Source organism: Gracilinanus agilis, chromosome 3 (assembly GCF_016433145.1).
Source record: "Gracilinanus agilis isolate LMUSP501 chromosome 3, AgileGrace, whole genome shotgun sequence".
NCBI lineage: Eukaryota > Metazoa > Chordata > Mammalia > Didelphimorphia > Didelphidae > Gracilinanus > Gracilinanus agilis.
In genome coordinates this window covers 166,313,121-166,336,743 of record NC_058132.1, presented here as the reverse complement: position 1 = coordinate 166,336,743, position 23,623 = coordinate 166,313,121, and the positions used below count along the sequence as shown (strand labels likewise).

Below are 23,623 nucleotides of genomic sequence, written 5' to 3'. Positions count from 1 at the left end.
CCATAGAATCTGACATTGTACTAGTAATTGAACCTTTTGCAGCTTGGTAGAACCTAACAGAGTTTGAACTCCAAAGGGTAGCCTTTGAGGATGCAGAGCCATTTTCATAGGTTTTTTTAATCGAAGGCTAGAAATTTATGAGAGCTACTCAGAACTGACAGAGGAAAAAGGTGTCTTAAAAAAAGTTTACTTCTGACTTTTTACTCAAGGAGTATATATAAAGCATCCAAGAGTGGGAGTCTCACTGTAATAAAAGGCATCAAGAGAAGAATGAGAGAAAACCACTGAGCACAGAATTAAAGGAAGGAGTCCAAAGATATAATATAGTTTAATTCCTCTAGTTCCCTGCAGTTGACCATAAACTGTCCAGATTGCCTCTTCATAAGAAACAGGGTAGCACTTTGGTTAGAGGAGAAAGCACTCGACAGATTTAATGTGGGATTATGTGATGTGGGGGGAAGGCTTTGAAAATATTATTTATAGCAATTCATAGTTAGAAATTCTAAACACCTAGGTAATTATACAGATGTTAACCCTGGACCTATCTTTTGTGCATTATTTTCTGCCCTTGATAAATCAATGTGCTTTGAATTCCTCCAGTAGCTAGTGAAAATGGTTTTAACCCATCTACTTTTACCCATCCCTTCTTAAAGTGAATAAATTCAGAAAAAAATTAACCTTAGGGTTGGGATATAGCTGTTAAAAATGGTGGGAGAGTAACAACCCATAAAGGAGTTAAGATCAATGGCCAAGACTGCACAGGCAAGCTGGACTTACAAAATGCTTCTTTCCATGAAATGGCTCTAGTCTCACTGGTTTTGTTCTCTGTTAAGAGGAATGGGAAAAGTTCTAGAAAAACTTGCTGTATCTCTACATCACTTCCTCAACTTGCAAGATTGGAAGCCCTCTTTCTGGTGTACAGAACATAAATCTTGATAATGGCGATAAAAGAAATAGGACAGCAGATTTAAATACAAGTGAATAAGTCACAAAACTCACTCTTGGCCCCATGCTTTTGCCTAGTCAAGTTCACTTTCATTTCAAGAGCATAAAACTCTCATTCAGTGAAAGTTAAGCAAGAAGTTAAACAAAGTGTTAAGGAAAAAATGCATTAAAAAACTTTCTTTTTAAAAAATGCTAAATATTTCTTGACTATAATTATATATTGGATATAAATAGGTCATATAATTTATGAGAGGGCAGAGACAGCCCTCCATAGAAGATCAAAGTCAAAACAAAACAAAAAAAAAGTCACAAAGAATCAGACATGACCAAAAAAGACTAAACATTTATGTAATGCTTCCTCTGTGTCAGGCACTGTGCTAAGAGTTTACATGAAGCATTTGATCTTCATGACCGCCTTGGGAGGTAGGTGCTATTATTTCTATTTTTCAGATAAGAAGACTGAGGCAAACAGCAGTTGAGTGACTTGACCAGTCATATAGTGTTTGAGGTGGGATTTGAAATCTGGTTCTTCTTATTCCAAGTATAGTGCTCTATCCACTGAATCACCTAGGGTCCCATACAGACTAATGTTAAATCTTTTTGCTAAATTAACTTAGATCGTGATACCCATAAATTTTAAATGAGTTGATTAAAGTTAAACTCAATGGAAAAGCCAAGGCAAGAACTATAATGAAGTCATTAGTCTAATGTTCTATCCATTTCTATTGCTCAACTTTTCTAACTTTTCTTCCTAAATTTGTGGCTTTTGTAGAAACTAGCCAGGGGAAACACTTTTTTAAAATTTTATTTGATTTATTTGATGTTTTGAGATAGTGAAATCTTGGATAAAAGGACCTAAATTTTTAAAACCACAAAATGGACCACATATACATGCATATTTGCAGACTTTGAAGGGTCTATGTTCCTTCCATTCAGTTTCATGGCTTCCAATAAATTATGATTTCAAAGGCTGAGGGTTTGAGTCAGATCTAGTATAATCCTATTGGTGATTCCTTAATATGACTTACCACATATATAAATGATTGTCTTAATTCTGCTCAATTTCCTGGAGTGTATAAGTTAATGTCACCATTTTAAAAGATATTTAGTATTTTGGACATTTCTAATCACTATGATTATTTTTCCATATAGAGAAAAATCTACTCATAAATTTATTTAGTCTTCCCTTCTATAGTCAAACAGAATATATCTGATGGGTCTTTCTTCCCATAGGAAAGCCCTTCCATTCCCAGACTTTCAGAACTGAACATAATAGTATAGAGGTGTTTTGACCAGGGTGGAGGCTAGCAGGAATATCATTTTCCTAGGCTTAGGCACTCTATCTCTCAGTGTAACTTAAGATCACTGGATCAGATTTTTAAGGAACCTGTGAAGCCACTCAGCCCAACCTATATGTGACCAAGAGTTTCTCCTGCAATATAACCTGAGAAGTGGTTAATCCAGTTATGTATAGGAGTTTACAAGGAGTAGCTAGGTGGCTCAGTGAATTGAGGGCCTTGCCTGGAGGTGGGAGGTATCCTGGGTTCAAATATGGCCTCAGATACTTCCTATCTGTGTGACCTGAGGCCAGTCACTTAGCCTTGGTCGCCTAGTGTTATATTTAAAGGAGGTCTCTAGTATCTATATTTGAGGTAGTAAAAATGATGTACAGAGAGGATAAGATGACACTTCTCCTTTATAACAGTTGCCCAGGCAGGATCCTTCAGGACCCACCTGGGGTTAATTGATATATTGATTTGGGCTCTTCAGCTAGGATAACGTTGATATTCTGACTGCATTGACTCCCTTCCCAAGCAAGCTTTGAAACTGATTTGGGAAGGTACTTTAAACTTTATATATATTAATAAGAAGGATAAGGGTAAAGGACTGAGGTTTTAGGAAACCCTACTTTAATTTGCTACTAATGAAACTCCCAACTGCTGGCAAATGAAAAAACAATGTTAGCTTCCCTCTGGTTCAGCCTGGCCAGGGCTAAACCAGAGTAGGTAAACTGCTGGGAAATCTTCAGCTTCTTCTGTAGATCTTAGCCTTAACAGTTGAGATATATCTACCCTTTCCACCCTCTTCTTCATCTCCTGCCCACTTCCCGGATCCCTCTGGGCCCTGGGAAGCCTAGATAACTAGATGATGAAACTCCTAATATCTAGGGACAGTAGACACTGAGGTGGTGGTCAAGTACAGGTTGATAACGGTATATTAAGTACAGGAAGAGCTTGCAGAGAGATGTTTGCACCCTCTCACTCCATGACCAGGATCCACCAATCTCTATGCAGGTAAAAGACCCAGAACTTCTGCTCAGGGTTCTCAACTGCCCCTCCTGACTCTCACATGCCTCCCTGGGAACATTCTATCCAACTGACTTATCTGTCAATCATTGAATGAACTTCAAGCTCCCAGAGATTCAATAGAACGCTAGCCCTTACCTGCTTTGGAATTGATCCTTAGTATCAATTCTAAGACTTAAGGTAGAATTTTTTCTTTTAAAGAGGAAAAAAGAAAAACCTTCTGCATCTTAAGGCATATTTTACTTTCAGACCATTCTCATCACACCTTTCACCTATTCCTACCAGTTCTACCCCCGGTAACTAAGCAAATTAAGTCTCATGTCTTTTCCAATTGGTAGCCCTTAAAATATTAGGATTTGTTTTGTTAGACATTCATATAGGTAATAGGAAGGACACCAGTGCCACTAGATCACAGAACATGTGACAAAATGTAAGAAAAATGGAAAGGGGAAGGAGAAGGATCAGGGTGGAAGTCATGAAGGGCCCTCAGTGGCAAACAGATTTTATATTTGATCCCAGAGGTGATAGGGAGCCACTAAAGTTTATTGAGGTCAGGTGGGGTATGGTTGATTCTGTACTTGAGAAAAATCAGTTTTACAGCTGAATGGAGGAGGGATTAGAGTGGGGAGAGACTCTCATGTCATGGATTACAACAGTCTAGACATGAGGTGATAAGGGCTTGTACCAGGATTGCAGTAGAGGGAGAGAAGAGTGGGGGTCCATGGGAGACATGTTATAAAGGTAAAATGGAAAGGAATTGGCAAGTGATTAGATGTGGAGGGGAGAGAGTGAGGAGTCAACGATGACATCGCTGCAAGCCTGGGTAACTTGGAGGAAAGTGATATTAACAGTAAGAGAAATCTTGGAAAGGGGGAAGAGTTTGGAAGGAGGCAGAGATAATGAGTTCAGTTTTATACACGTTGAGTTTAAGATGTCTAAAAGAACACCCAGTTCAAAATTTCCATAATATAAAGATTTTATATATGCATATATATTATCATCATATACATGCATGTATATGTGTACATATATTATGTATGTGTGTACATTATATAAATTTTTTTCTGTTTCATGATTGGGAAATTGGGCTGACTGTTGTTAATATATATCTATGTCTAGAAATCCAGTCTCTCCTAATATTTCATTCCTAATGTACAGGAAGGCAAAATGTCAGATAATTGAGTTTGTTAAATCACTAACATTATTTTACACATAATTCTAAACAGTACTCTAGAGATAGAGGGCAGTTGCTCCCATAGCTCTTCTGTATGGTAAAAGGCATGAGCTTCATGACACAAGCACTTAAGAGATGTATTACAGAGTGGATTGCCAAGTGAGTTCAGGCATAGCATCATTTACTTTATCTCCCTTCTCCAAAATATAAACAACATGTTGTTCTTCAGATCTCTTGGGGCAACACTATTCTCTCTTTTGGACTTAACATATTCAAATGTGCATTAATTGTTTCTGCACTTGTCTGATCAGATCATGAACTGCTGGAGGCCAGCAGAGACCTGACTTTTATTCATGTTTGTATTCCTTGCGCCTAGTAGGATGCCTTGCATAAAGTAAATGCTTGGTGTCTAAATGACTGAATCTTTGGTACTGTATTGTTGCATTCACTTGGCCCACTTCTGACATGTTGCTGTTTTAAAGGAAAAAGATACTTAAGAAAAAGTTCCATTTTTAAAGTTGAATGCAAACTGAACATCAATTTACAGTTGGATATGTCAGATAGACAGAGACCATTCTCCTTCCAGTCTCCTCCACCTTAAAAATTAATGTGATCTTAGACAAAATTAAAACAAATATAGTATTATCAGGTTTGAGAGAAATAATAATCCATTGTGATCTTTGTTGGCCAGACCACATGTGAAATATTGTTCTTTTAAAGAGAGAGACAGAGAAGCTGGAGCACATCCAGAGCAAAGTGCCTAAAATGGTGGCAGGTCTTGAGGGCGAAAGGAAAATGTTGCTCTTTAGCTTGGGGGAAAAAAAAGAGAAGACTTGGATGGAACTTGAGGATGGTTAGTGGAAGAAGGAGGACATCCGAAGGCCTGTCCTTAAATTTCTGAAAGGCTATCATGTGGTATTAGACTTATTTTCTGTGACTCCAGAGGGCAAACTTTGAGCAATAGCGGTGGGGAGAGGGGAGTTACTCTGGAGCAGATTTATATTTGATATCGGGAAAAAATTCTCAATAAGTGATGTTATCTGAAAATGAACCAATAGTGCTTCAACTGATGGTAGTTTTCCATCACTGGGGGACCTTCAAGCAAAAGGTAGAAGAGCTTTGTCAGGGGATATTTAGAAGTGATTCCAATATCACTGTAAGGAATTTGGACATATTAAGTATTAGTGGTGATTTCCCCTTAGAATACTAGAATACCTTGATGATGTACCTTGTAAGTCTCTGATTTCTGTTTCTCAACCTGGCCTGAATTAAGTTGGAGAAACTGTAGCTGATACCTTAGCCTTCTACATTTTGCAAAGTTAATTCCTATTTTTTAAAGATTTTTGTTTTAGATTCTGCTAACATAAATGTAATAGATCTATGTATGTGTACGGTGCCACCATTTCTTTTTCAGGTTCAGCTGGGCAAAGGGGGGGATTCACAAATAAATTCAAGCAGGTTATTTGCTAAATTGATAAGCACTTTGAAGAGAATGGATGAAAAATGTCATATAAAATATGAGTTCTGCAGGTTTTGTTTGTTTAAATTATGGCTTCATGGGTTATCAGAGATAAATGAGAGGTGAATTTTGTTCTCTGGTTTCCTCCCCAGTGATGGTGACGGCTTGTCATATGAGCAGAGGCCTTTGCTGCATCTTCTTATAACACTTCTTTCAGGGTCCCTGCTGCTGCTTGAACTGTAAATGCTGCAATGGAGATCTGTTTTTTAACTTCTTCCCAGGCCTCATATTGATCTGCTTTGTTTTCAATATCAAACATGGCATCATAGATTCCTGGAAACGATTCTCCTGCATATTTGTTGTGGCTACTTGGAGCAAAGATGATATGCCTATGAGAAGAAACCACAAACCAAAGCAATTTGGTAAATAATTTTGCTTCCTCTTAATGTTAGAATTAAATGAAAATTTTGTGACCTGATTCCTAATATCACTGTAATGGATATAAGTACTCCTTTCCACCTATCCTATCCTCTATCCCCTATAACATTAACTTTTTTAAAAGAGAAAAAGTAAAGGAATAGGTCAAACGTACTTTTTTGAAATTTGTATATAATTTACTGTAGATCATTTTAGGGCATGAAAAAAGGAAAACATGTACACTGTATTGAATGATTCACTGGCTAGGTTCCCAATAATACTAGGTAAAATGTAAAACTAAACTTCAAATTTATGATACACACTGACAACTGATTGCTGGCTGCTCACTGTTGAAAGGAAATGGGAAGAAGGAGAATCACAAAGATTAGCTTATGAGGGAGATGCTTTGTAAAAAAATCAAAGGGAAAAGTATGATGAGGCACAGGTTAGTATTTTCTTTCACATTCAAGATCACATACAACATACCAGTAGATGTTTGAACTTTTAAAAAGTTGCCAGTATACGTACATTCTTTGCAGCCTGAAGCAGTAGGTCTGAGAGAGATACCCTGGCTATGAAAACATAATTTTCAAGGAAGGATCAGAACATCATAAAACATTCTATGTTATCCTACTGGGAGGGCTACGACATATTAGCAGGCTCCCTGGTTTAGGACCAATTAAGAGGAGCTAAAAAAAAGTTTTTAGAATTCTCTATCTCATTTGTAGCTCCCTACTGAGAGCCATGGACAAATGTGGAAGAGGATAGAGCTCCTGAGAAGGGGGCATAACTGGCACTATAATAATAATAACAGGCATCTTGCAAAACTTCTGGATAGGATGATGGCAAGATAAGCTATAGAAGAGCCTCAGCTCTCCAAGATATTCCCTGGCAAAGATCTGAAAAGCAAAATCACATTGAATAATAATCAATAAGTCTAAAGAAAAAATAGTAAAATTGTTTATCCAGCCTAGGACTAAATAAAAAGCTAGAAGACTGAAGGCACTGGGATCTTGCCAGAAAGGCAGATTGACAGGTAAATAATTCAGAAGTCTGTCCATATTCAAATGGAAAAGCTTCATAGGTATTAGAAACGTGATTGGGATTCCTCTGATTATGGATGCTGAATTAAAAACTGGATGACTCAAAAGGGGATGCCCTTCAAAATAAATGGGTGGGGATAGGAAGAGGATGTATTCCATAGAATTCTGATCTGAAATGTTCTCAGAAGACCTCGAAGTCCATGGTACTCTGACCTTAGACAGTCTTGGGTCCTGAAACATATTGTTGCTCTGAGTACAGGCACACTTGAAAAGGTGGAATCCACTGGTGGAAATTCAAGAAATCTAGGTTTGAAACAAATAGGAGCTGATCACTTCATCTAAAAGTACTAGATAGGTTGGGGAAACTGGCCCTGACACAAAGTCCCCAAGTCAAGAATTGATGTTGAGAGATATGAAGAAACAAAAGACAGCAATAAATACTTTCAAGAAATATTATGGATCAAGAAATGTCAAAGCAGGAGACAGAAAAAGAGAGCAACTCTACAATGATTATAAGCAAAGCCTCAAAAAAAGATGGTGTGACGGTAAGGACTATAAAAGACCTGGAATAAATAGGTAAAAAGTGAAATTATAAGTGAGAAAATTTTTGGACGAAAGAATGGAAAGAGTATGAATAATATTGAATTTAAAGTGGAAAATCTTATCCAAATAAGAGAATCCCTGAAAATTAGAACAAAGAAAAGAGAATGCAATGGTTTCATTAGCGCCACCCCCCAAAAAAAATTCATACTGAATTTTGTAAAATTTGAACAAAAAGAAGTCATTTAAGCCCTCTACTCTTAAACAACTGGCTTGGAAGATAAGTCAAAGATAGATCATTTATGAATCAGTGGATTACTCCCAAAACCATTACTAAACAACAATCAAAAAAATCATGGATATAATATTTCAAATCAAAGTGTAGTATGAACAGATTGTATTTATACCAGTAATACAAGGTTAATTCAGTATTATTAATATTATAAATATAAGATTATATTAATGACAAGACAAAAATTATGTAATAATATCAATAGTTGTAGAAAAGGCTTGACAAAATAAAGCAATCATTCTGTTGAGTCATTTTCCATTTGTGCCCTATTTTTCATGAAACCACTTGGATTTTTTTTGGGGGGGGGCAAAGCTACTGGAATGATTTGCTACTTCCTTCTCCAGATCATTTCACAGATGAAGAAACTGAAGTAAACAGGGTTAAATAACTTGCCCAACGTCATGCAACTATTTTGTCTGAGACCAGATTTGAACTCAGAAGGTGGAGTCTTCCTGATTCCAGGTCTGGCACTCAATCCACTGTGCCACCTAGCTGCCCTGCTTATTCTGTTAAAAACACTTCAATGATTATTTCTTTTTTTTTTTATAGGTTTTTTTTTTAAATCCTTGTACTCCGGTGTATTGTCTCATAGGTGGAAGATTGGTAAGGGTGGGCAATGGGGGTCAAGTGACTTGCCCAGGGTCACACAGCTGGGAAGTGGCTGAGGCCGGGTTTGAACCTAGGACCTCCTGTCTCTAGGCCTGGCTCTCACTCCACTGAGCTACCCAGCTGCCCCTGATTATTTCTTAAAATAGAAAACAGTATATAGATAAAGCCTCAAACCCCAAATTATATGTAATAGAAAAATACTAGAGACTTTCCCAATAAGATTCAGGGGTAAAGCAAAAATGCTCACTTATCACCTCTGTTTTTGATATTGTCATAGAAATGTTCATTATAAGAATGAGAAAAGAAAATACAACCAGCAGAGTAAGTATAGACAAAATTATATTTTGCAGGTAATTTGAGGCAGCTAGGTAGAATAGTGGATAGAGCACTGAACTTGAAGTCAGGAAGAACTTGTCTTGCCTCAGACACTTAGCAGTTATATGAGGCTGGAGAAATCATTTTGTGCCTCATCTATAAAATGAGGGGTTTGGATTTAATAGTTTACAAGGCCCCTTTCAGTTATGAATCTATAAATCCATGATATGATGAACTATTTAGAGAGAATCTTAGTTCTCCAAACTAAATAATAACAAAAATGTTAGAAACAATTACTTAAGCAAAGTAACAGGATATAAGATAAACCCACACAAAATATCTTTTTTAATAAAACCAACAAGACCCCATAGGATGAGATTGGATGAAAATCTTCATTCAAAGTAAGTGGAAAACATATAAAATATTAGGGAATCCACCTCCCAAAACACATACAAGAAGGAAACAGGGTTCAAATATTAGTCAGAATTGAAACTCAGTGGCCAGATATTATATTTTCACTATACTCCACCTGAAAAAATTTAGAAAATTCCAAGGACTAAGCAAAGATGTGAATGACCTCTGGGGTGGTATACCCTGACTGTAATGGGTTCTCACAGTCCCTCAGTCATGACAGCCCCATATATGTATGTCACATATAAAAGAGAGAAGACACTGGCATAAATTACATTTTGTCTTTTCCAAAGAGTAAATTTCAATGACAAAGTACGTTTTTCTGAACTAAGTGACCCACAAACCGTAAAGTGAAAAATCCAAAAATGTAAATAATGATAAGGCCCTGTAATATAAAAACAATGCTAGTACAGAGGTTAAATGAGTTCTCCTAGATAAGAACATATCCTGCACGTAATAGCAGTGTCCTAAATGCTTGTTGAATTGAAATGACATTGGCAATCAAGTAGGGAAAATGGAATTAAAGCTCAGATTGGGTCCTTTGCTGCCCTCTTCCTGTGAGAAGCTCATGTCACACTACTCTTTCTGTAGAACAGCAGGATCCAAACTCCACCTTCCAGGGAGGAATATGTCACCTTAAATAAGCATATCAGAAAATTAACTCAGTGGTCAAATCCACTGCCTTCTAAAGCTCACATTGATTAAGGCTGCTCTATCAGACAGTTACAGCAGGAAGCTTTGCATACAGAAGCAATACACAGGCAATGAATACCTCTTTTAACACTAGTCATTTGGATTCCCTGAAGCACATAAGACATTCGGGGGTTTGGGGCTTTGAAAGATTCTTATGGACTTAAAAGGATCTTCTTTTTTAAAATGAATATTTATAGTCTTTAGCCACCACTAGAACTGTGACAAGTTAGGAAGAGCCTTTGTCTGAGTGTATTCTGGAAGTGATGGAAAATTAGATAAAAAGGAGTTCTCCTTCATGTCTGGCCACTCCCTTCCTTCTTTAGTTTCTTGTGACTTTTTTGAAGAAGAGAGCTGCTATTTCATTCTCATTTCCCTCTGCCATCTGTCAGGCTAAACCAGGCCTACTGATTATTTTAGAGGATTTGCAAGTCAAAAACCGGCAGTCAGCTCCAGATTAGAATAATACTTGGGATTTAGTTTCATGCTTTTTAAAGTACTTTCATGGACATAATTCTCATTTGATTCACAGAAGCATCCAGATGATAGCCCCATTTGACAGATGATGAAACAAAGTAAGATTTTTTTTTAATATAATTGGGTCTCCCTATCTTTCCTAGGCAGTCAAATTGGAATCCCAGGGACTATTCATTGACCTGGTCTCACTATGAACCGATGCAGGAATTTTGATCAATTCTGCTTATGCCTTGGGCTGGTTCACTTTTCAATAGCCCATCAAAGTTGAGGGAGCTCATCCTATTGATGCTGGACTTAGTGAGGACACCTGCTCAATCGAGCCCTGCTGTAGCTCAGAACTACCTGGAGCTCAAGAGATCCTCCAGCCTCTTCAGCCTCAGGAGAGGGCTGTATTATGGCAAGCACAACCGCCCCCAAGCAGACACAGTGAGATTAGGTGATTGAGGATCTTCATACTTTTTTAAAGAGTACAAAAAAAACCTTAAAGATCATTTAATCCAGCACTCTCATTCTACAGACAAGGATGTTGAAACTTAGGACAAAGTAGTCATAAGAAGCAAAACTAAGGATGCAAGCTGCTCCAATATAAATTCTGCTTTTTACTATAGCATGAGATCAGACAGTAAGTTCTCATACAGTAAGGGCCAGGATAGAAATCTAGGTCCCTTGGCATCATAGGGCATAGGAAGTTTACTGAAAATGTAATCCTTCTTATTTTACGTAAGAGAAAACTGTTTTCCAGAGTGACTGTGAATTTTCCAGGATCTATCTCTCAGAACAACAAAGCCAAGACTCTATACCACCAGTAGTTCCCAAACTTTTTTGGCCTACTGCCCCCTTTCCAGAAAAAATATTACTTAGCCCCCTGGAAATTAATTTTTTTTAATTTTAATAGCAATTAATAGTAAAAATAAATGCACCTGTGGCCATCACCACCTCCCTGGATCGCTGCAGCACCCACCAGGGGGCGGTGGCACCCACTTTGGGAATCACTGCTGATTCCCTGGATAATTCCCAGGCTGATTACCTGGATAATGCCCTTTGGGCAACAGGAAAAGAGCATTGTAATTCTAAGCAACATCTGATGATTTGACATTAAGCCAAGAAACATTTTAGATCTTGAAGGTTGCATTTATGTACCACCAGCATTTAAACTGGATTCATAGCTAATGCCTTAGATCGTGCATGTATCTACCATTGGTTTATCATATAGCTTATATACATTTTAAGAGGGATGGCGAGAGGTGTGGTTAAAACATGTGAGATATCAAACTCCCAGTGAGGAAATCCCTTTCTCAAGGTAGGTCACAACTAGAGCTTCCTGGGTCCTTGAGACGGTACATAACTTTTCCCTGGTTACCTGGCCAGAATTTTTCAGAGACAAAACTTGAATGCAGATTTCCCTAACTGCAAGGCCAGCTCTCCACTCATTATACCACCATATCTGCCTTTTATCTAGTTTGTGACATGTATCGAACTGCCATAATCTGGAAATAGTGACCTGGTATTGTGTGGACAGCTAGATATTAAATAATTTCAATAGCTACAAAGTAAAAATTGTGTCTTTAAACACAGCACATCTACACTTACAGATGGCAGAGTGAAATAATAAGAAAATAATATGCACAATGACTACAATAATGTAAAAGCCAAGAATCATCATAAAATAAGCAAAAGTGAATATTGTCGAATTTTTAAGAACAAAAATGGTTCTGAAGAAGAGAGATGAAACACATGACAAACATGGAAATCTGCATTATATGATTATATATGTATGGCCTATGTTATATTATCTTCCCTCTTGGGGAGAAGGAAAGAAGTAGGAAGAAAGGAGAGAGCACGGATTGCAAAATGTTAGAAAATGAATATTAAAAATTGTTATCAGCACAATCTGGAAAAAAATTAAAATTAAAAAAAGAAGAGAGATGAGAATGCCCTCCTCCTTACTCCTTTGTGGACAGGTCTTCAGGTGTGGTAAATCACATATATTTTCAATGCATTGATTGGTTTTCCTTTTTTTTATTTAAAAATACCATGTGTTACATGGATAGCTTTCTGGAGAGGGGAAGGAGAGGGTTAATGCAGGAAATTATAGTGATATTAAAAAAAAGTTATCAATAGAAATATATTTTGCAAAAAAGAAAGAGTCCTTACTGATCCATAGTATGAGAATGGTAAATCTTGAAAAAAATTTGAATGCCAGGAACTAGAAATATATTTCAACAGATTCTTATTCAGATATTTACTCTATCTGGAATTTTGGATAAGGGATTAAGAGCTTTTTACCTCAGTTTCTTCCAAGGACAACTTAAGAGAAGAATGTAACTATGCTCTTAGCACTCTTAAGACTCTGACATGATATATTTGAAGGTCACAGGGAGGGGGAATGAGTGGGATTGAACAACCAAGTTGAATATTAGAACATGTTAAGTATATTCATTGTGAAAAAATGAAATAAAACAAAACCACACTTTGGTTCTTGCTTGTGGTCATATCTCAATGTACCTCTCATAATTCATGAATAAATACGATTTGTAGAAATGAATGCCAAAGATGTTTTCTTAATCCAATGTTATACATTTATAACATAATGTATTTTAAACCTTTGATTATAATTTATATTTGAGTGAAGTTAGAGTATAAATCCAATGATTTAATGAACACTATACATTTTTCTTTGCTGATTTTGTTCACTACTTAACCTTCCAAACATGTGATATTCCTAAAAACTCTAAAAATGTTTTTTAAAAACTTGATTGCTTTGATTTTTAACCTAATATATCTGACTTTCATAGGCTAGAAAGAAAAATTTCATAACACAGTAAATCTAGTAATCCTCTTTCTCTCTTGTTGTAACTTATTTCTTCATAGTCTCAGAAGCTTATGAAATAGAACTTCTTAAAACTGTCATTGGCTGTAGATCACAAACTGAAAATTCTGAATCTTAGATGAATATAATTTTTGTGCATGCTTAAAACCTGATCCAAGCTGCTGGATAGGAAAAGAACATTTCTGAAATAGGTTTTCTATATTACAATATATATGTATGAGTGGATAGAATTAGAGTTATAACAGTATTTTTCATATGGTTTCCTGCTAAAGGGGACAATAAGAATATCCAGCAGGTAATATGTTACAGCTAGGTGGCACAGTGGATAGAGTGCTAAGCCTGGAGTAAGGAAAACATGAGTTAAAATCTAGCCTCAAACACTTATTAATGATGTGATCTTGGGCAAGACATTTAACCTCTTAGTTTCCTCAACTATAATACAACCTACCTCAATGGAGTCGTTGAGTAAAAATGAGATAATATAGCATTTGTAAACAATTTTACAGTGAGTGGAACATGTTAAGTGTTAAATAGAAGCTTTTCTTTTCCTTCCCTACCCTTCGCAACTACATATGGTATATAAATTAATTATGTTCATGAAATAAAATTATGTTTCATCACTATTAGTGCTGGCTGTATTGAAATACAAAATTTTTTCACCATTCAGCATATTCTTTTGTGTTCAGTAAATAGGTAATTCAACAAATATTTGTTAAATATATCAACATCATTTTTATATATCTTCTTCCTACATTTATAGAGAGACTAGATAATGTCCATCAAAATAATAAAATTTGTGTTTTTGTTGACCTTCACCAATTTTATGTTTTAAAAATCCACATGCTGATTTAGCTAATGACTTCTCCTTTTCATTAAAAGCTACTAAAACAACAAAATAGTATTTTGTGAACCTGGAAAACTGACAAATTGTACTTGTTTTTACTTTTATCTTCTCACTTGGAATTTTTAAAAAATTCTTTTGAGAAGATGAGACCTCAATGAGGAAGATTAAATAAATAAACCATTAGGTTGAGAATAGATGTGTTATCATCTGAAAAATCTATAGAAGCTAAAGGTCCTACAAGGGAGAGAACTTAAAGTAATATATTTTAGGCATCTCTGAAAACTTATGCAAAGCCATAGAAATGGGAGATGTAATTGTAAGGAGGCCATTTTGGTCAGAATATAGGGTACAGGAACCACAGTAATAAAGGGTACTTAGGTAAACCCAGAAAACAAATCTGGATCTAGATTGTGAAGGAATTTAAATGCCAAACATGGGATTCTGTATTTTATCCTCGAGGCAATAAGAAAATAATAGTATTGAGTAGGGCAGTGACATAGTCCTTTTCTCTGGGGAATCACTTTAGCAACTGCATGGTCTAAAATGTGGAGATCTGTGTGGTCTAAAAATATCTTCTTCATAAAACTGGCTTTCTCCCCCGACATTCTAAATTTGTCAATTAGGCTATCATTCTTCCATCCACATGCTTGAAACCACACTGTAATTTCTGAGTCCTTTCTTTCCTCTATAATCCTCCCAAATTAAAGCTTGCTAAAAATGGAATGAGCTATGTTATGAGGTATCCTTAGACATTTTTAAGAGGTGCTTCATGTTGAGGAGGTTGTAAACTTATCTTACACTATAGGTAGAATTTAGATTTGATAACCTTTCAGATACCTTTCAACTCTAGGGCATTCCCAGGTTGTTTAGACTGATGAAACAGATTTTCAATGCATCTTTAATGGGGTCACAGAGGCTTTATAGGTCCCTCTCAAACTATGGAGAACATTTGGGCTATATTGTTTGTTGTTGTTGTTGTTGTTGTTTTGGGTGGGCTATACTGTTAACATATTCTTTGGGGATCTCAGTTTGTTTAAGAAGCTCATTTTTGTTTGGGGATTACAGCTTTTAGATGTAATTTTTTAGTATCTTTTAGATTTAGATTTAGAATTTAGAATCAGTATCTTTTAGAAAAGGACCCAGATTTGGGGGTATCATGTGAGAAGGTGGAGGAGTGAGAAGTAGATGCAAGCAGAGGAGCATTTAGATTGAAGAAAGATAACAGGTATATATCAAGGGAGAAGGCTGGTGTGTAGGACAGGCCAAAGAAACAATTGGGAAGAGTTAGATCCAGTAAACAGTTCCTTTGGGGGCAACAACAATGGTTAGAACACTGAGCCTAAAGTCAGGAAGACCTGAGTCAAAATCTAGCCTGAGACACTGACTAGCTAAATGACCCTGGGCAAGTGACCCAACTTCAGGCACCTATGGAGTTCACTGGATATTAGCTGCTGCCTCCTAGGATTATTATGAGTACTCAATTATATAATACTTATAAAGGACTCAAAACAGTGTCTGGCACATGTTAAGCACTATATAAATATTTTGTTAGTAATTTTAATTGTGTCTGATTCTTTGTGATTCATTTTGGGGTTTTCTTGGAAGATATAAAGGAGTGATTTGTCATTTCCTTCTCTGATTTATTTTTACAGATGAGGAAACTGAGGCAAAGGGATTAAGTGACTTTACTAGAGTCACACAGCTAGTAAATGGCATCTTCCTGACTCCAGGGCCAGAGCTCTATCCACTGTGCCCTAGCTATTGTTATTATACAATCTTTATTTGTATTTTCTTAATACTTGGCACTGCTTATACATTCTATAATTATGAATAACATGATTCAAAACTGATAGGAAAACTAGCCCACAGGAGTGAATCTGGAATGAAGGAAGAACTGATTAAAAAATGGGTTTTAATAATTCTGGTACTTTCTGATTTTATTCCAAAGCATACTTCCTAGACTAGCTTTAAACCTGGAGTGATAAAATTAATTAGGAAATGAGTCAGTAGCAGAGTGAGAAGTAAAGGGTGGGTATGTTAGGGTAGTTGAAAAAAATATCATTTCAGGTCTAACTAAATATAGTCTCCTAGTTATCCTCATCACCTCTACTTTGTATCTTTGAACTAAGTTAAATACTGCTTTAATCATGCCAATTTTCTTATTCAAAAACTTTAATTATTTTCTATTGCCTCTAAGAAGTATAGTTGAAAAAATACTGATTACAATATCAGATGGCTTGTGTTCAAATATTGCCTTTGAAACTTATTACCCATGTACCTTGGACAAGTCACTTAACTTTCCTGGACCTCAATTTCCTTATTTGCAAGATAAAAGTATTGACCTCTGAGGTTCCTTCCAAATTAAAATCAAGGATCCTATGAATTTTCTTAGTCTGATACTTAAGATTCCCCGCTATAATTTGGGTCCAAGAAGCCTAGCATACTTGTGTACTAACACTTCCATTAAGACTTTTCCATTTATATCCATGACTGTAACTTGTTTTTTGCTACATCTCTGTTATAGCAAGCTCTAACCTTCTCTACAAAGTTTTATCTTTTTACTTCAATCCATATTGATTTCTCCCTCCTTTTAAATAATATCCACTTAAAGCAAACTTTAGAATGAATTCTTCAGAATGAAACTCATGACAAAAATATCACTAAATCTCAAATGATTTTGGAACAGAGATGGGAATAACCTCAAATTCTTAAAAAAAAAAAAAACCCTTTTGAGCTTAAAAGCATGAACCTAACTGGCAAGTTAATCATGCCAAAACAGCAATATCACAAAACTCATATTGGTTATAATTATCATGGGTCAACAAATCTTCCCAAAGTGTTTTGAAGAAGAATACATAACATTCAATACCTGGGATACCCATAGGGATAAGCATCAAATACAAAACTGAGAGAAAAGAGCAGGAAAAAAACTTGAAAGCTATTGAAGTAATGTGAAAAGGCACTGCATGATCACAACAGTATCTATTAAACTAATATAAACCGTTGAAAACTTGAATACAATACTGCCCAAGTAAAAGTAATATAAAAAGAAAGATGTGGGAAGACATCTGAAAAACAAAAACATATATCAGAAATTCTAGATTCCTTTAATTTAACAACGGAGAGCCAAAAGTTAAAAGGTTAATCAGGTGATACAAAGAATTGAAGCAACACAACAAGCAGAATTCGTAACTTGACATCAATCAAAACTTTACTATAGAAATTTGAGAAGAAATCAGGGACAAAACAATCTCCAGGAAGTAAAAATGTTTTGGTCCATTTACAATTAAAAGAAGTCTTACACAATAAAACTATAAATTGGATAAAAGGAGAAATATAAAGCTTGTTAATCATTAATAAAAAGAACAACTGAATAGTTATAGTAAAGCAAATATCTGAAACTCTAGCCTCTTTGCAAAACTAGAGAGTAGGTGGTAGAATTAGACAATATAAAATCAATAATTATTAGCTCAAGTACTTTATAGCGGTGTTTGAATTATTAGCCAGATTTATCTTTTATATGAGCCCTTTTTAAAAGAACATACATATCTACTGCAAAAGGATGACATCTGTGACCCTTCCAAATATAGGCCAATTATATATTTATAAAATCTACAAAAATTAGTTATAGCCTTTTCTAGGAAAAAATTCTACATTCACACGAAAATAATGTATTGGTTGTGTAACACATAGGATATGACAAAAATAATCAGAATTGTAAAGAACAGACCTATTATCAATTTGGTAATTATTGAATTATCCAGGTGAAAATTCCATAACAAATATACCACCTTTTTTGAATTTTCCAAAGATCCTGACTCAATTCCACATATATAGCTTATTCATGTGCTGCAAATGTAAAAAACAAACCCAAATAGAATGCTAACATTATAATATTTGATGTAACATGGAAAATTGTCTTCTACTTAAAATATTACACCAATACAATAATGTCAAAGACAATTCATATAAAAAGTGTCATTTTTAAGGGGGACAGTTTAAATCTATTGTGGATTTGCCTAGCCTTAAATGTATTTTCATTTTTACTAGAGAGAATTGTATGGCTATAAAATTAGTCGAATCCAAACATTTATACAATTATTTAATGTGTATGATTTAGATTATGCTACATGGCTCCACCACAAAACAAATTGAGCAGCTCCTTCATCTTGTGGAATCTTTCTCCAATAATATCAGCATATCATTGGTATTCAATAAATGTAAAATGTTTAATGTATGTCAAGGTAAAGATTTATGCTCAAAGGCTTCAAGTTTGAATCTGGAGAACACTTTGATCTAATGGATAAAGGTGCTACCTATGAATATCTTGGTTTCTTCCAGGCAAGACAAATTGAGAATAAAAATATCAAAGAGAAGGTTATTGGTGAATATATTAAGAAACTTGCTGGCATTCTGGAATCAAAGCTAAATGGGAAGAACACACTTAAAGCAACTGATTTTGATGAAATACTTTTTGACATACACTTTCGAAACTGTAAAATGGAACTATATCAGATTTAGAAATTACTCTAAAAAAAAACAAAAAATTATTGAAAAAAATAGGGCCTATGACCCTAAAATAGTTATGGGAAGATGTTCTTAGAATACATGGCAAACAGTTCACAAAGGTGACAAATCATTTTAAAGCAAGCATATTGCTTTACAATGAACAATAGTAAAAGATATTAATGAATCCAGGTCACTGAATTTTTAAAAAATAATCAAAAGAGCCTTTCCCCAAATGGATGCTATGAAATGACTAATAGCCAAGGATGGAATCATTCACATGAACTTTTATAAACTTACCTCAAAAAAGAAGTATTGTGCAAATGGCTGAGGACTTGTTTGTTAAAATAGACGTATTTATTATAACAGTTCAAGAGCAGACTACTGGCATCAGAAACTATAGAAGGGCTATTCTTAAGTAACCTTGAATTAATGATAAATGAAACAGAAGGTGTAGACATTATAACACATTACCATGGGTTGATAAAAAAAAATAGGACTTACCAAATAGCTAACAAGATGTGACTAGATGGATAGAATTATATATCTATCTTATACGGACAGGCAGACAACAAATCATTATATTACAACTACAGACCTCAAAATATCACAGGTAAACTAACTAACTAATCATAATGGAAGTGAATCTTAATCGCAAACAAAACTGTTGTCACTAGCTGCCCAAATATAACATTGATTAATAAAAACCTTTAAGAACAACATTCTTAATAGGTGACACCATACCAAATATTCATAATCTCTAAGACATATGGAACAAAAAATTTTCAAAGTGAAGAGATATAAGCTAATGAAAAAAAACATTTGGGAACAATATGAGACATATATTCCTATTGTCCTATCTGATTCATTAAGTCATTACCCAAAGATGTTTTTAATTAGTCTACATAGAATGAGAAGTTTTTTTACATCTACCTTGTAACAAACCACAAAAATTAAATATAAGGAAGTGGAAAGACAGTAATTTATTCCAGGATCATTTCTATCTGAATCTCATTGAAAAATATGAGACTAAAGTAATATTAATAATTACTATAGTCACCACTATAAGCACCATGGCTTTGCTGAAAGCCGAAGCCAGTGCCATCCCCAGAAGTAGAAGACAGGAGCACCTTCTGCTCTGCTCTGCCCCTCAATCTTCATTCAGGATGGAGAGGAAGAAAAGGAAGAACAAGCAGAGACCTACCTGTGTGTGCTGTGAAATTCTGGATACCTAGGCATAGTAGCCTACTATGACACTGCTGACTCCACCATCTATTTCTTGCCAGACACTCCTGACTATGATAACCTCAAACTTTTCCAGAGAGTTGTGGATGAACCCGTAGTTTCACAGCCCCATGAGATAGGAAATTTATATTAAATACCTTCTTCAAAGAGTTGTGAAAATAATTGATAAAATGGAGGATCCAGTCAACCAGGATGAAAAAGGTCATCAACATCATGCCATTGTGGGATCAACTGAAGGAATTGAGGACATTTAGTCTAGAAAAAGAGACTTAAGGACTGCTGCATTCAAATATTTAAAAGACTGTAATGTAGAAGACAAATTAGACTTTTTTCTGTTTGACCCCAGAAGGCTGATTCAGGAGGATGGATGGAATATGCAAAAAAAGTAAATGTAGAGTAATATAATTAAAAGTTTCTAACCATAAAAACTGTCACAAGTGTAATTTTCAGAGCTAGAATCCAAATCCAGGTGATCCTACCTCTGAAAATTACTTAATGAACGAGCATGGACAGCTAACAATCTCAATGAGTCTTCTTTTTGTGAACAAAATGGAAATAATGCACTTTTCTCTCACAGAGATATCATGAATACAATGCTTTGTAAACTAAAAAATGTTGTATATCACTGAGTTATTTTTATGAACTATATTTAAACTCTTTATTATTCCTAAACTTTATTCCCATATATAACTAAGCGAAGAGTCTTCTCTTTTAATTAAATGAACCTTCACAGAGTTCCACTCTATTCAAGGCAATATGAAATACACCAAGTACACCAAATGCATAATATATATACCATTATCAAGAGATATATTACACCATCTTATCCAAACCTACAGTTTTGTATAAACTTTTCTATTCACTGAGTTCCATCATTATAAAATAGATTTGAGATTCACTGCACTGTGTACATTGGATCTGTGTCTAACACCTGATGCCCACTTAAAGTTCATTTCCATCATCTTACCTATAGAATTGCCTTCCTGGTAAACCAAGGGGATCAATGAAAGCTCTTTCCAACAGCATCAACTGATCATTCACAATTCTCACTGCAATTGGACTATGGAGAAGAGAAAAATATAATCATCTTTACCATTAAAATATTTTAAAGGAATTTACCAAAACAAAGAGAGCAAGACATAATTAGGTAAACTTAAACAGGGTGTATAATGTTTCCAATTTGTCTACAAGAAAGAAATATCCCATTCAGTACTTTACTATGATAGTTATCACTGTGCAACAGATATTATTTTTCATTCTAATTTTACCTTGTTCATCATCTTTGATGTATTTAAGTTATTAGCTGACATATGGAAGTTCACCCAGTAAGATAGGAATTCATAGACCAAGGATTATAAATCACAAACCACATGCTATAGTGAGAGACTCTACAATTAGACATGGATCCGAAGAACTATCAATTTATTCCAATTGTTCTTCACATGCAGGAACCTAAAGTTTCATCATTTATCCATATTATGTCCTGAATCTTCAGCCTCCGTCATATATGCTTTATCAGTATATATTGACAGATTTTATTTCCACAGATCAGACTCCTTCATAAAGAGGTTTGGGTTCCTGGCATTTTAAACTTACTTATTAAAATCAATATGTGCAAGTCTTCTATGAAAATCTGCAGCAGCATCTGTGAAGTTTCTCACAGCAGAAAATAAGGAATCTTTAAAAGGAAAAAGAAATAGAGGTTTTTGGAAGAGTAACGTCAGAGAAAGAGCCAGTATTCGCATAAGCCCTTTATATTTCACAGGCTCACTTGCCTATCTACCTTTTTCCTTCCAGATGGATCTAAAAAAATTGTGTTTCCCCCACACACACCTTTTCTCGCTGACAGCGCCTGCAGAACCATGGAGGTAATTGTAAATGTCTTTAGCAAGTAGGTGTTGTATGAAAATTGAAACAGTATTAAAATTTGTTCTTGAGAAGATTGAAGCCAAGAATCTTAGAAAGCCTGTAAATGGCAGCAAAAAATATATATATAGCTCAGGCAGAAATGGGGACATATACCCACGTAGATTATCTAAACTGTAGCATTGCTCAGCCTCTGCATAAAGATGAAGGTGAAGCCTTTCACAATCTGCCTTCACTCTACCTATGTAAGCTTATTAATCAGTTTCCCCTTTATTCCAGTCAAGCTACTCTACTTACTGTTCCACTTCCTTTTTGGTGCCCTTTTACAGGACCAGGCTTGTTGTCCTCAAGCCTCAAATGCACCCTCTCCTCACTTCTGCCTCTTAGAATTCTTAGCTTCTTCAAAGCTTGGTTCAAGTACCTTTTTCTATAATGAGACCTTTCCTGAACACTTCAGCTGCTAGTGTTCCACCTCTTCTCCACCAGACTGCATTGTATTTACTTTGTATTTATTATATATAGGTAGGCATTTGTTTCTTCTATGGACTTTAAGCAACTAGACCAGTACCTGGTACGTGATAAGTAATACATATCTGATGAATGACTGATCAAGTGCACAGAAATCCAGGATAAAACAAACTCCATTTTTGTTTGAAAAGATTATATATCAGAAGCTCACCTAAATGGCAAGTTGTGGCAAAACAGGCCTGCATGTAAATCTAAAGACCCAATTAATGGGATTGCTCTTGATGTGGTCAAAATTAGTGAATTTCCTTCAGATTTCCAAGTATTTGAGGAAATAGATCATATCTTCATTATACATATATATGTGCATATATCTATCTATATATCTATATATCTATATCTATATATCTATATATCTATATCTGTAGATATATATATATATATATATTGATCTAATTGAGACCATTACCCAGGAATTCCTGCTTTTATTCTCTTCTCTCAAGCTCAAGCTCCCTTGATACTTTGATCCCCACCCCATTCCTCCTTCCAGTCTCTTGATGAGATCTGGCCCCTCTTTCCAAGACCAAATCTTCAACAGGTATCTTTAATGTCATTCACTTTTATCTTCTCTAAAGGATGTGTTGTCTCAATCATCTCCTCCCTCTCAGAAACCTTCACTGGACTCTACTATCCCTCCAAGATATCTTTTTATCTATCTATCTATCTATCTATCTATCTATCTATCTATCTATCTATNGATATCTTTTTATCTATCTATCTATCTATCTATCTATCTATCTATCTATCTATCTATCTATCTATCATCTTCTCTCTCCCTCCATCTATCTATCTTCTCTCTATCTATTGATCTATCTCTCTATCTTCTCTCTATCTATCCACTTACTTATCCATATATTTTTCCATTTATTGGATGTATCCATTATATATCCAGAATACAGATATGTGTATACACATGTACACACAAATGCACACATATATAATCTCTCTTTCTCAGCCAAGCTCCTAGAAGCACCTGACACCTCCATTTACCCCTTTCTCTCTCACTTGCTCATCAAGTCTTTTCAATCTAGCTTCTGATCTCATCTCTTTCTAAATCTTCCAAGGATTTCTTAATTGCTGTCTGTTGAACTTTTCTTCATCGTCCCTGGCCTCTGCTACATTTGACACT

General features: G+C 35.3%; 1 protein-coding gene across 3 annotated transcripts in view; it reads right to left on the bottom strand.

Annotated features, from left to right (window-relative positions):
* Positions 1-5,106: 5,106 nt before the first annotated feature.
* NAALAD2 (N-acetylated alpha-linked acidic dipeptidase 2) overlaps positions 5,107-23,623 on the bottom strand; it is a 69,199-nt gene continuing 50,682 nt past the window's right edge. For 2 of the 3 annotated variants that reach the window (XM_044666211.1, XM_044666212.1), the window contains 3 exons: positions 21,700-21,781; positions 21,071-21,163; positions 5,107-6,273 (listed from right to left, as the gene is read on the bottom strand). In XM_044666211.1, the coding sequence (XP_044522146.1) occupies positions 6,084-6,273; positions 21,071-21,163; positions 21,700-21,781 (365 nt within the window). In that variant the 3' untranslated portion in view covers positions 5,107-6,083. The remainder of the gene's footprint in view (positions 6,274-21,070; positions 21,164-21,699; positions 21,782-23,623) is intronic. The other variant, XM_044666213.1, reaches the window with a different exon arrangement.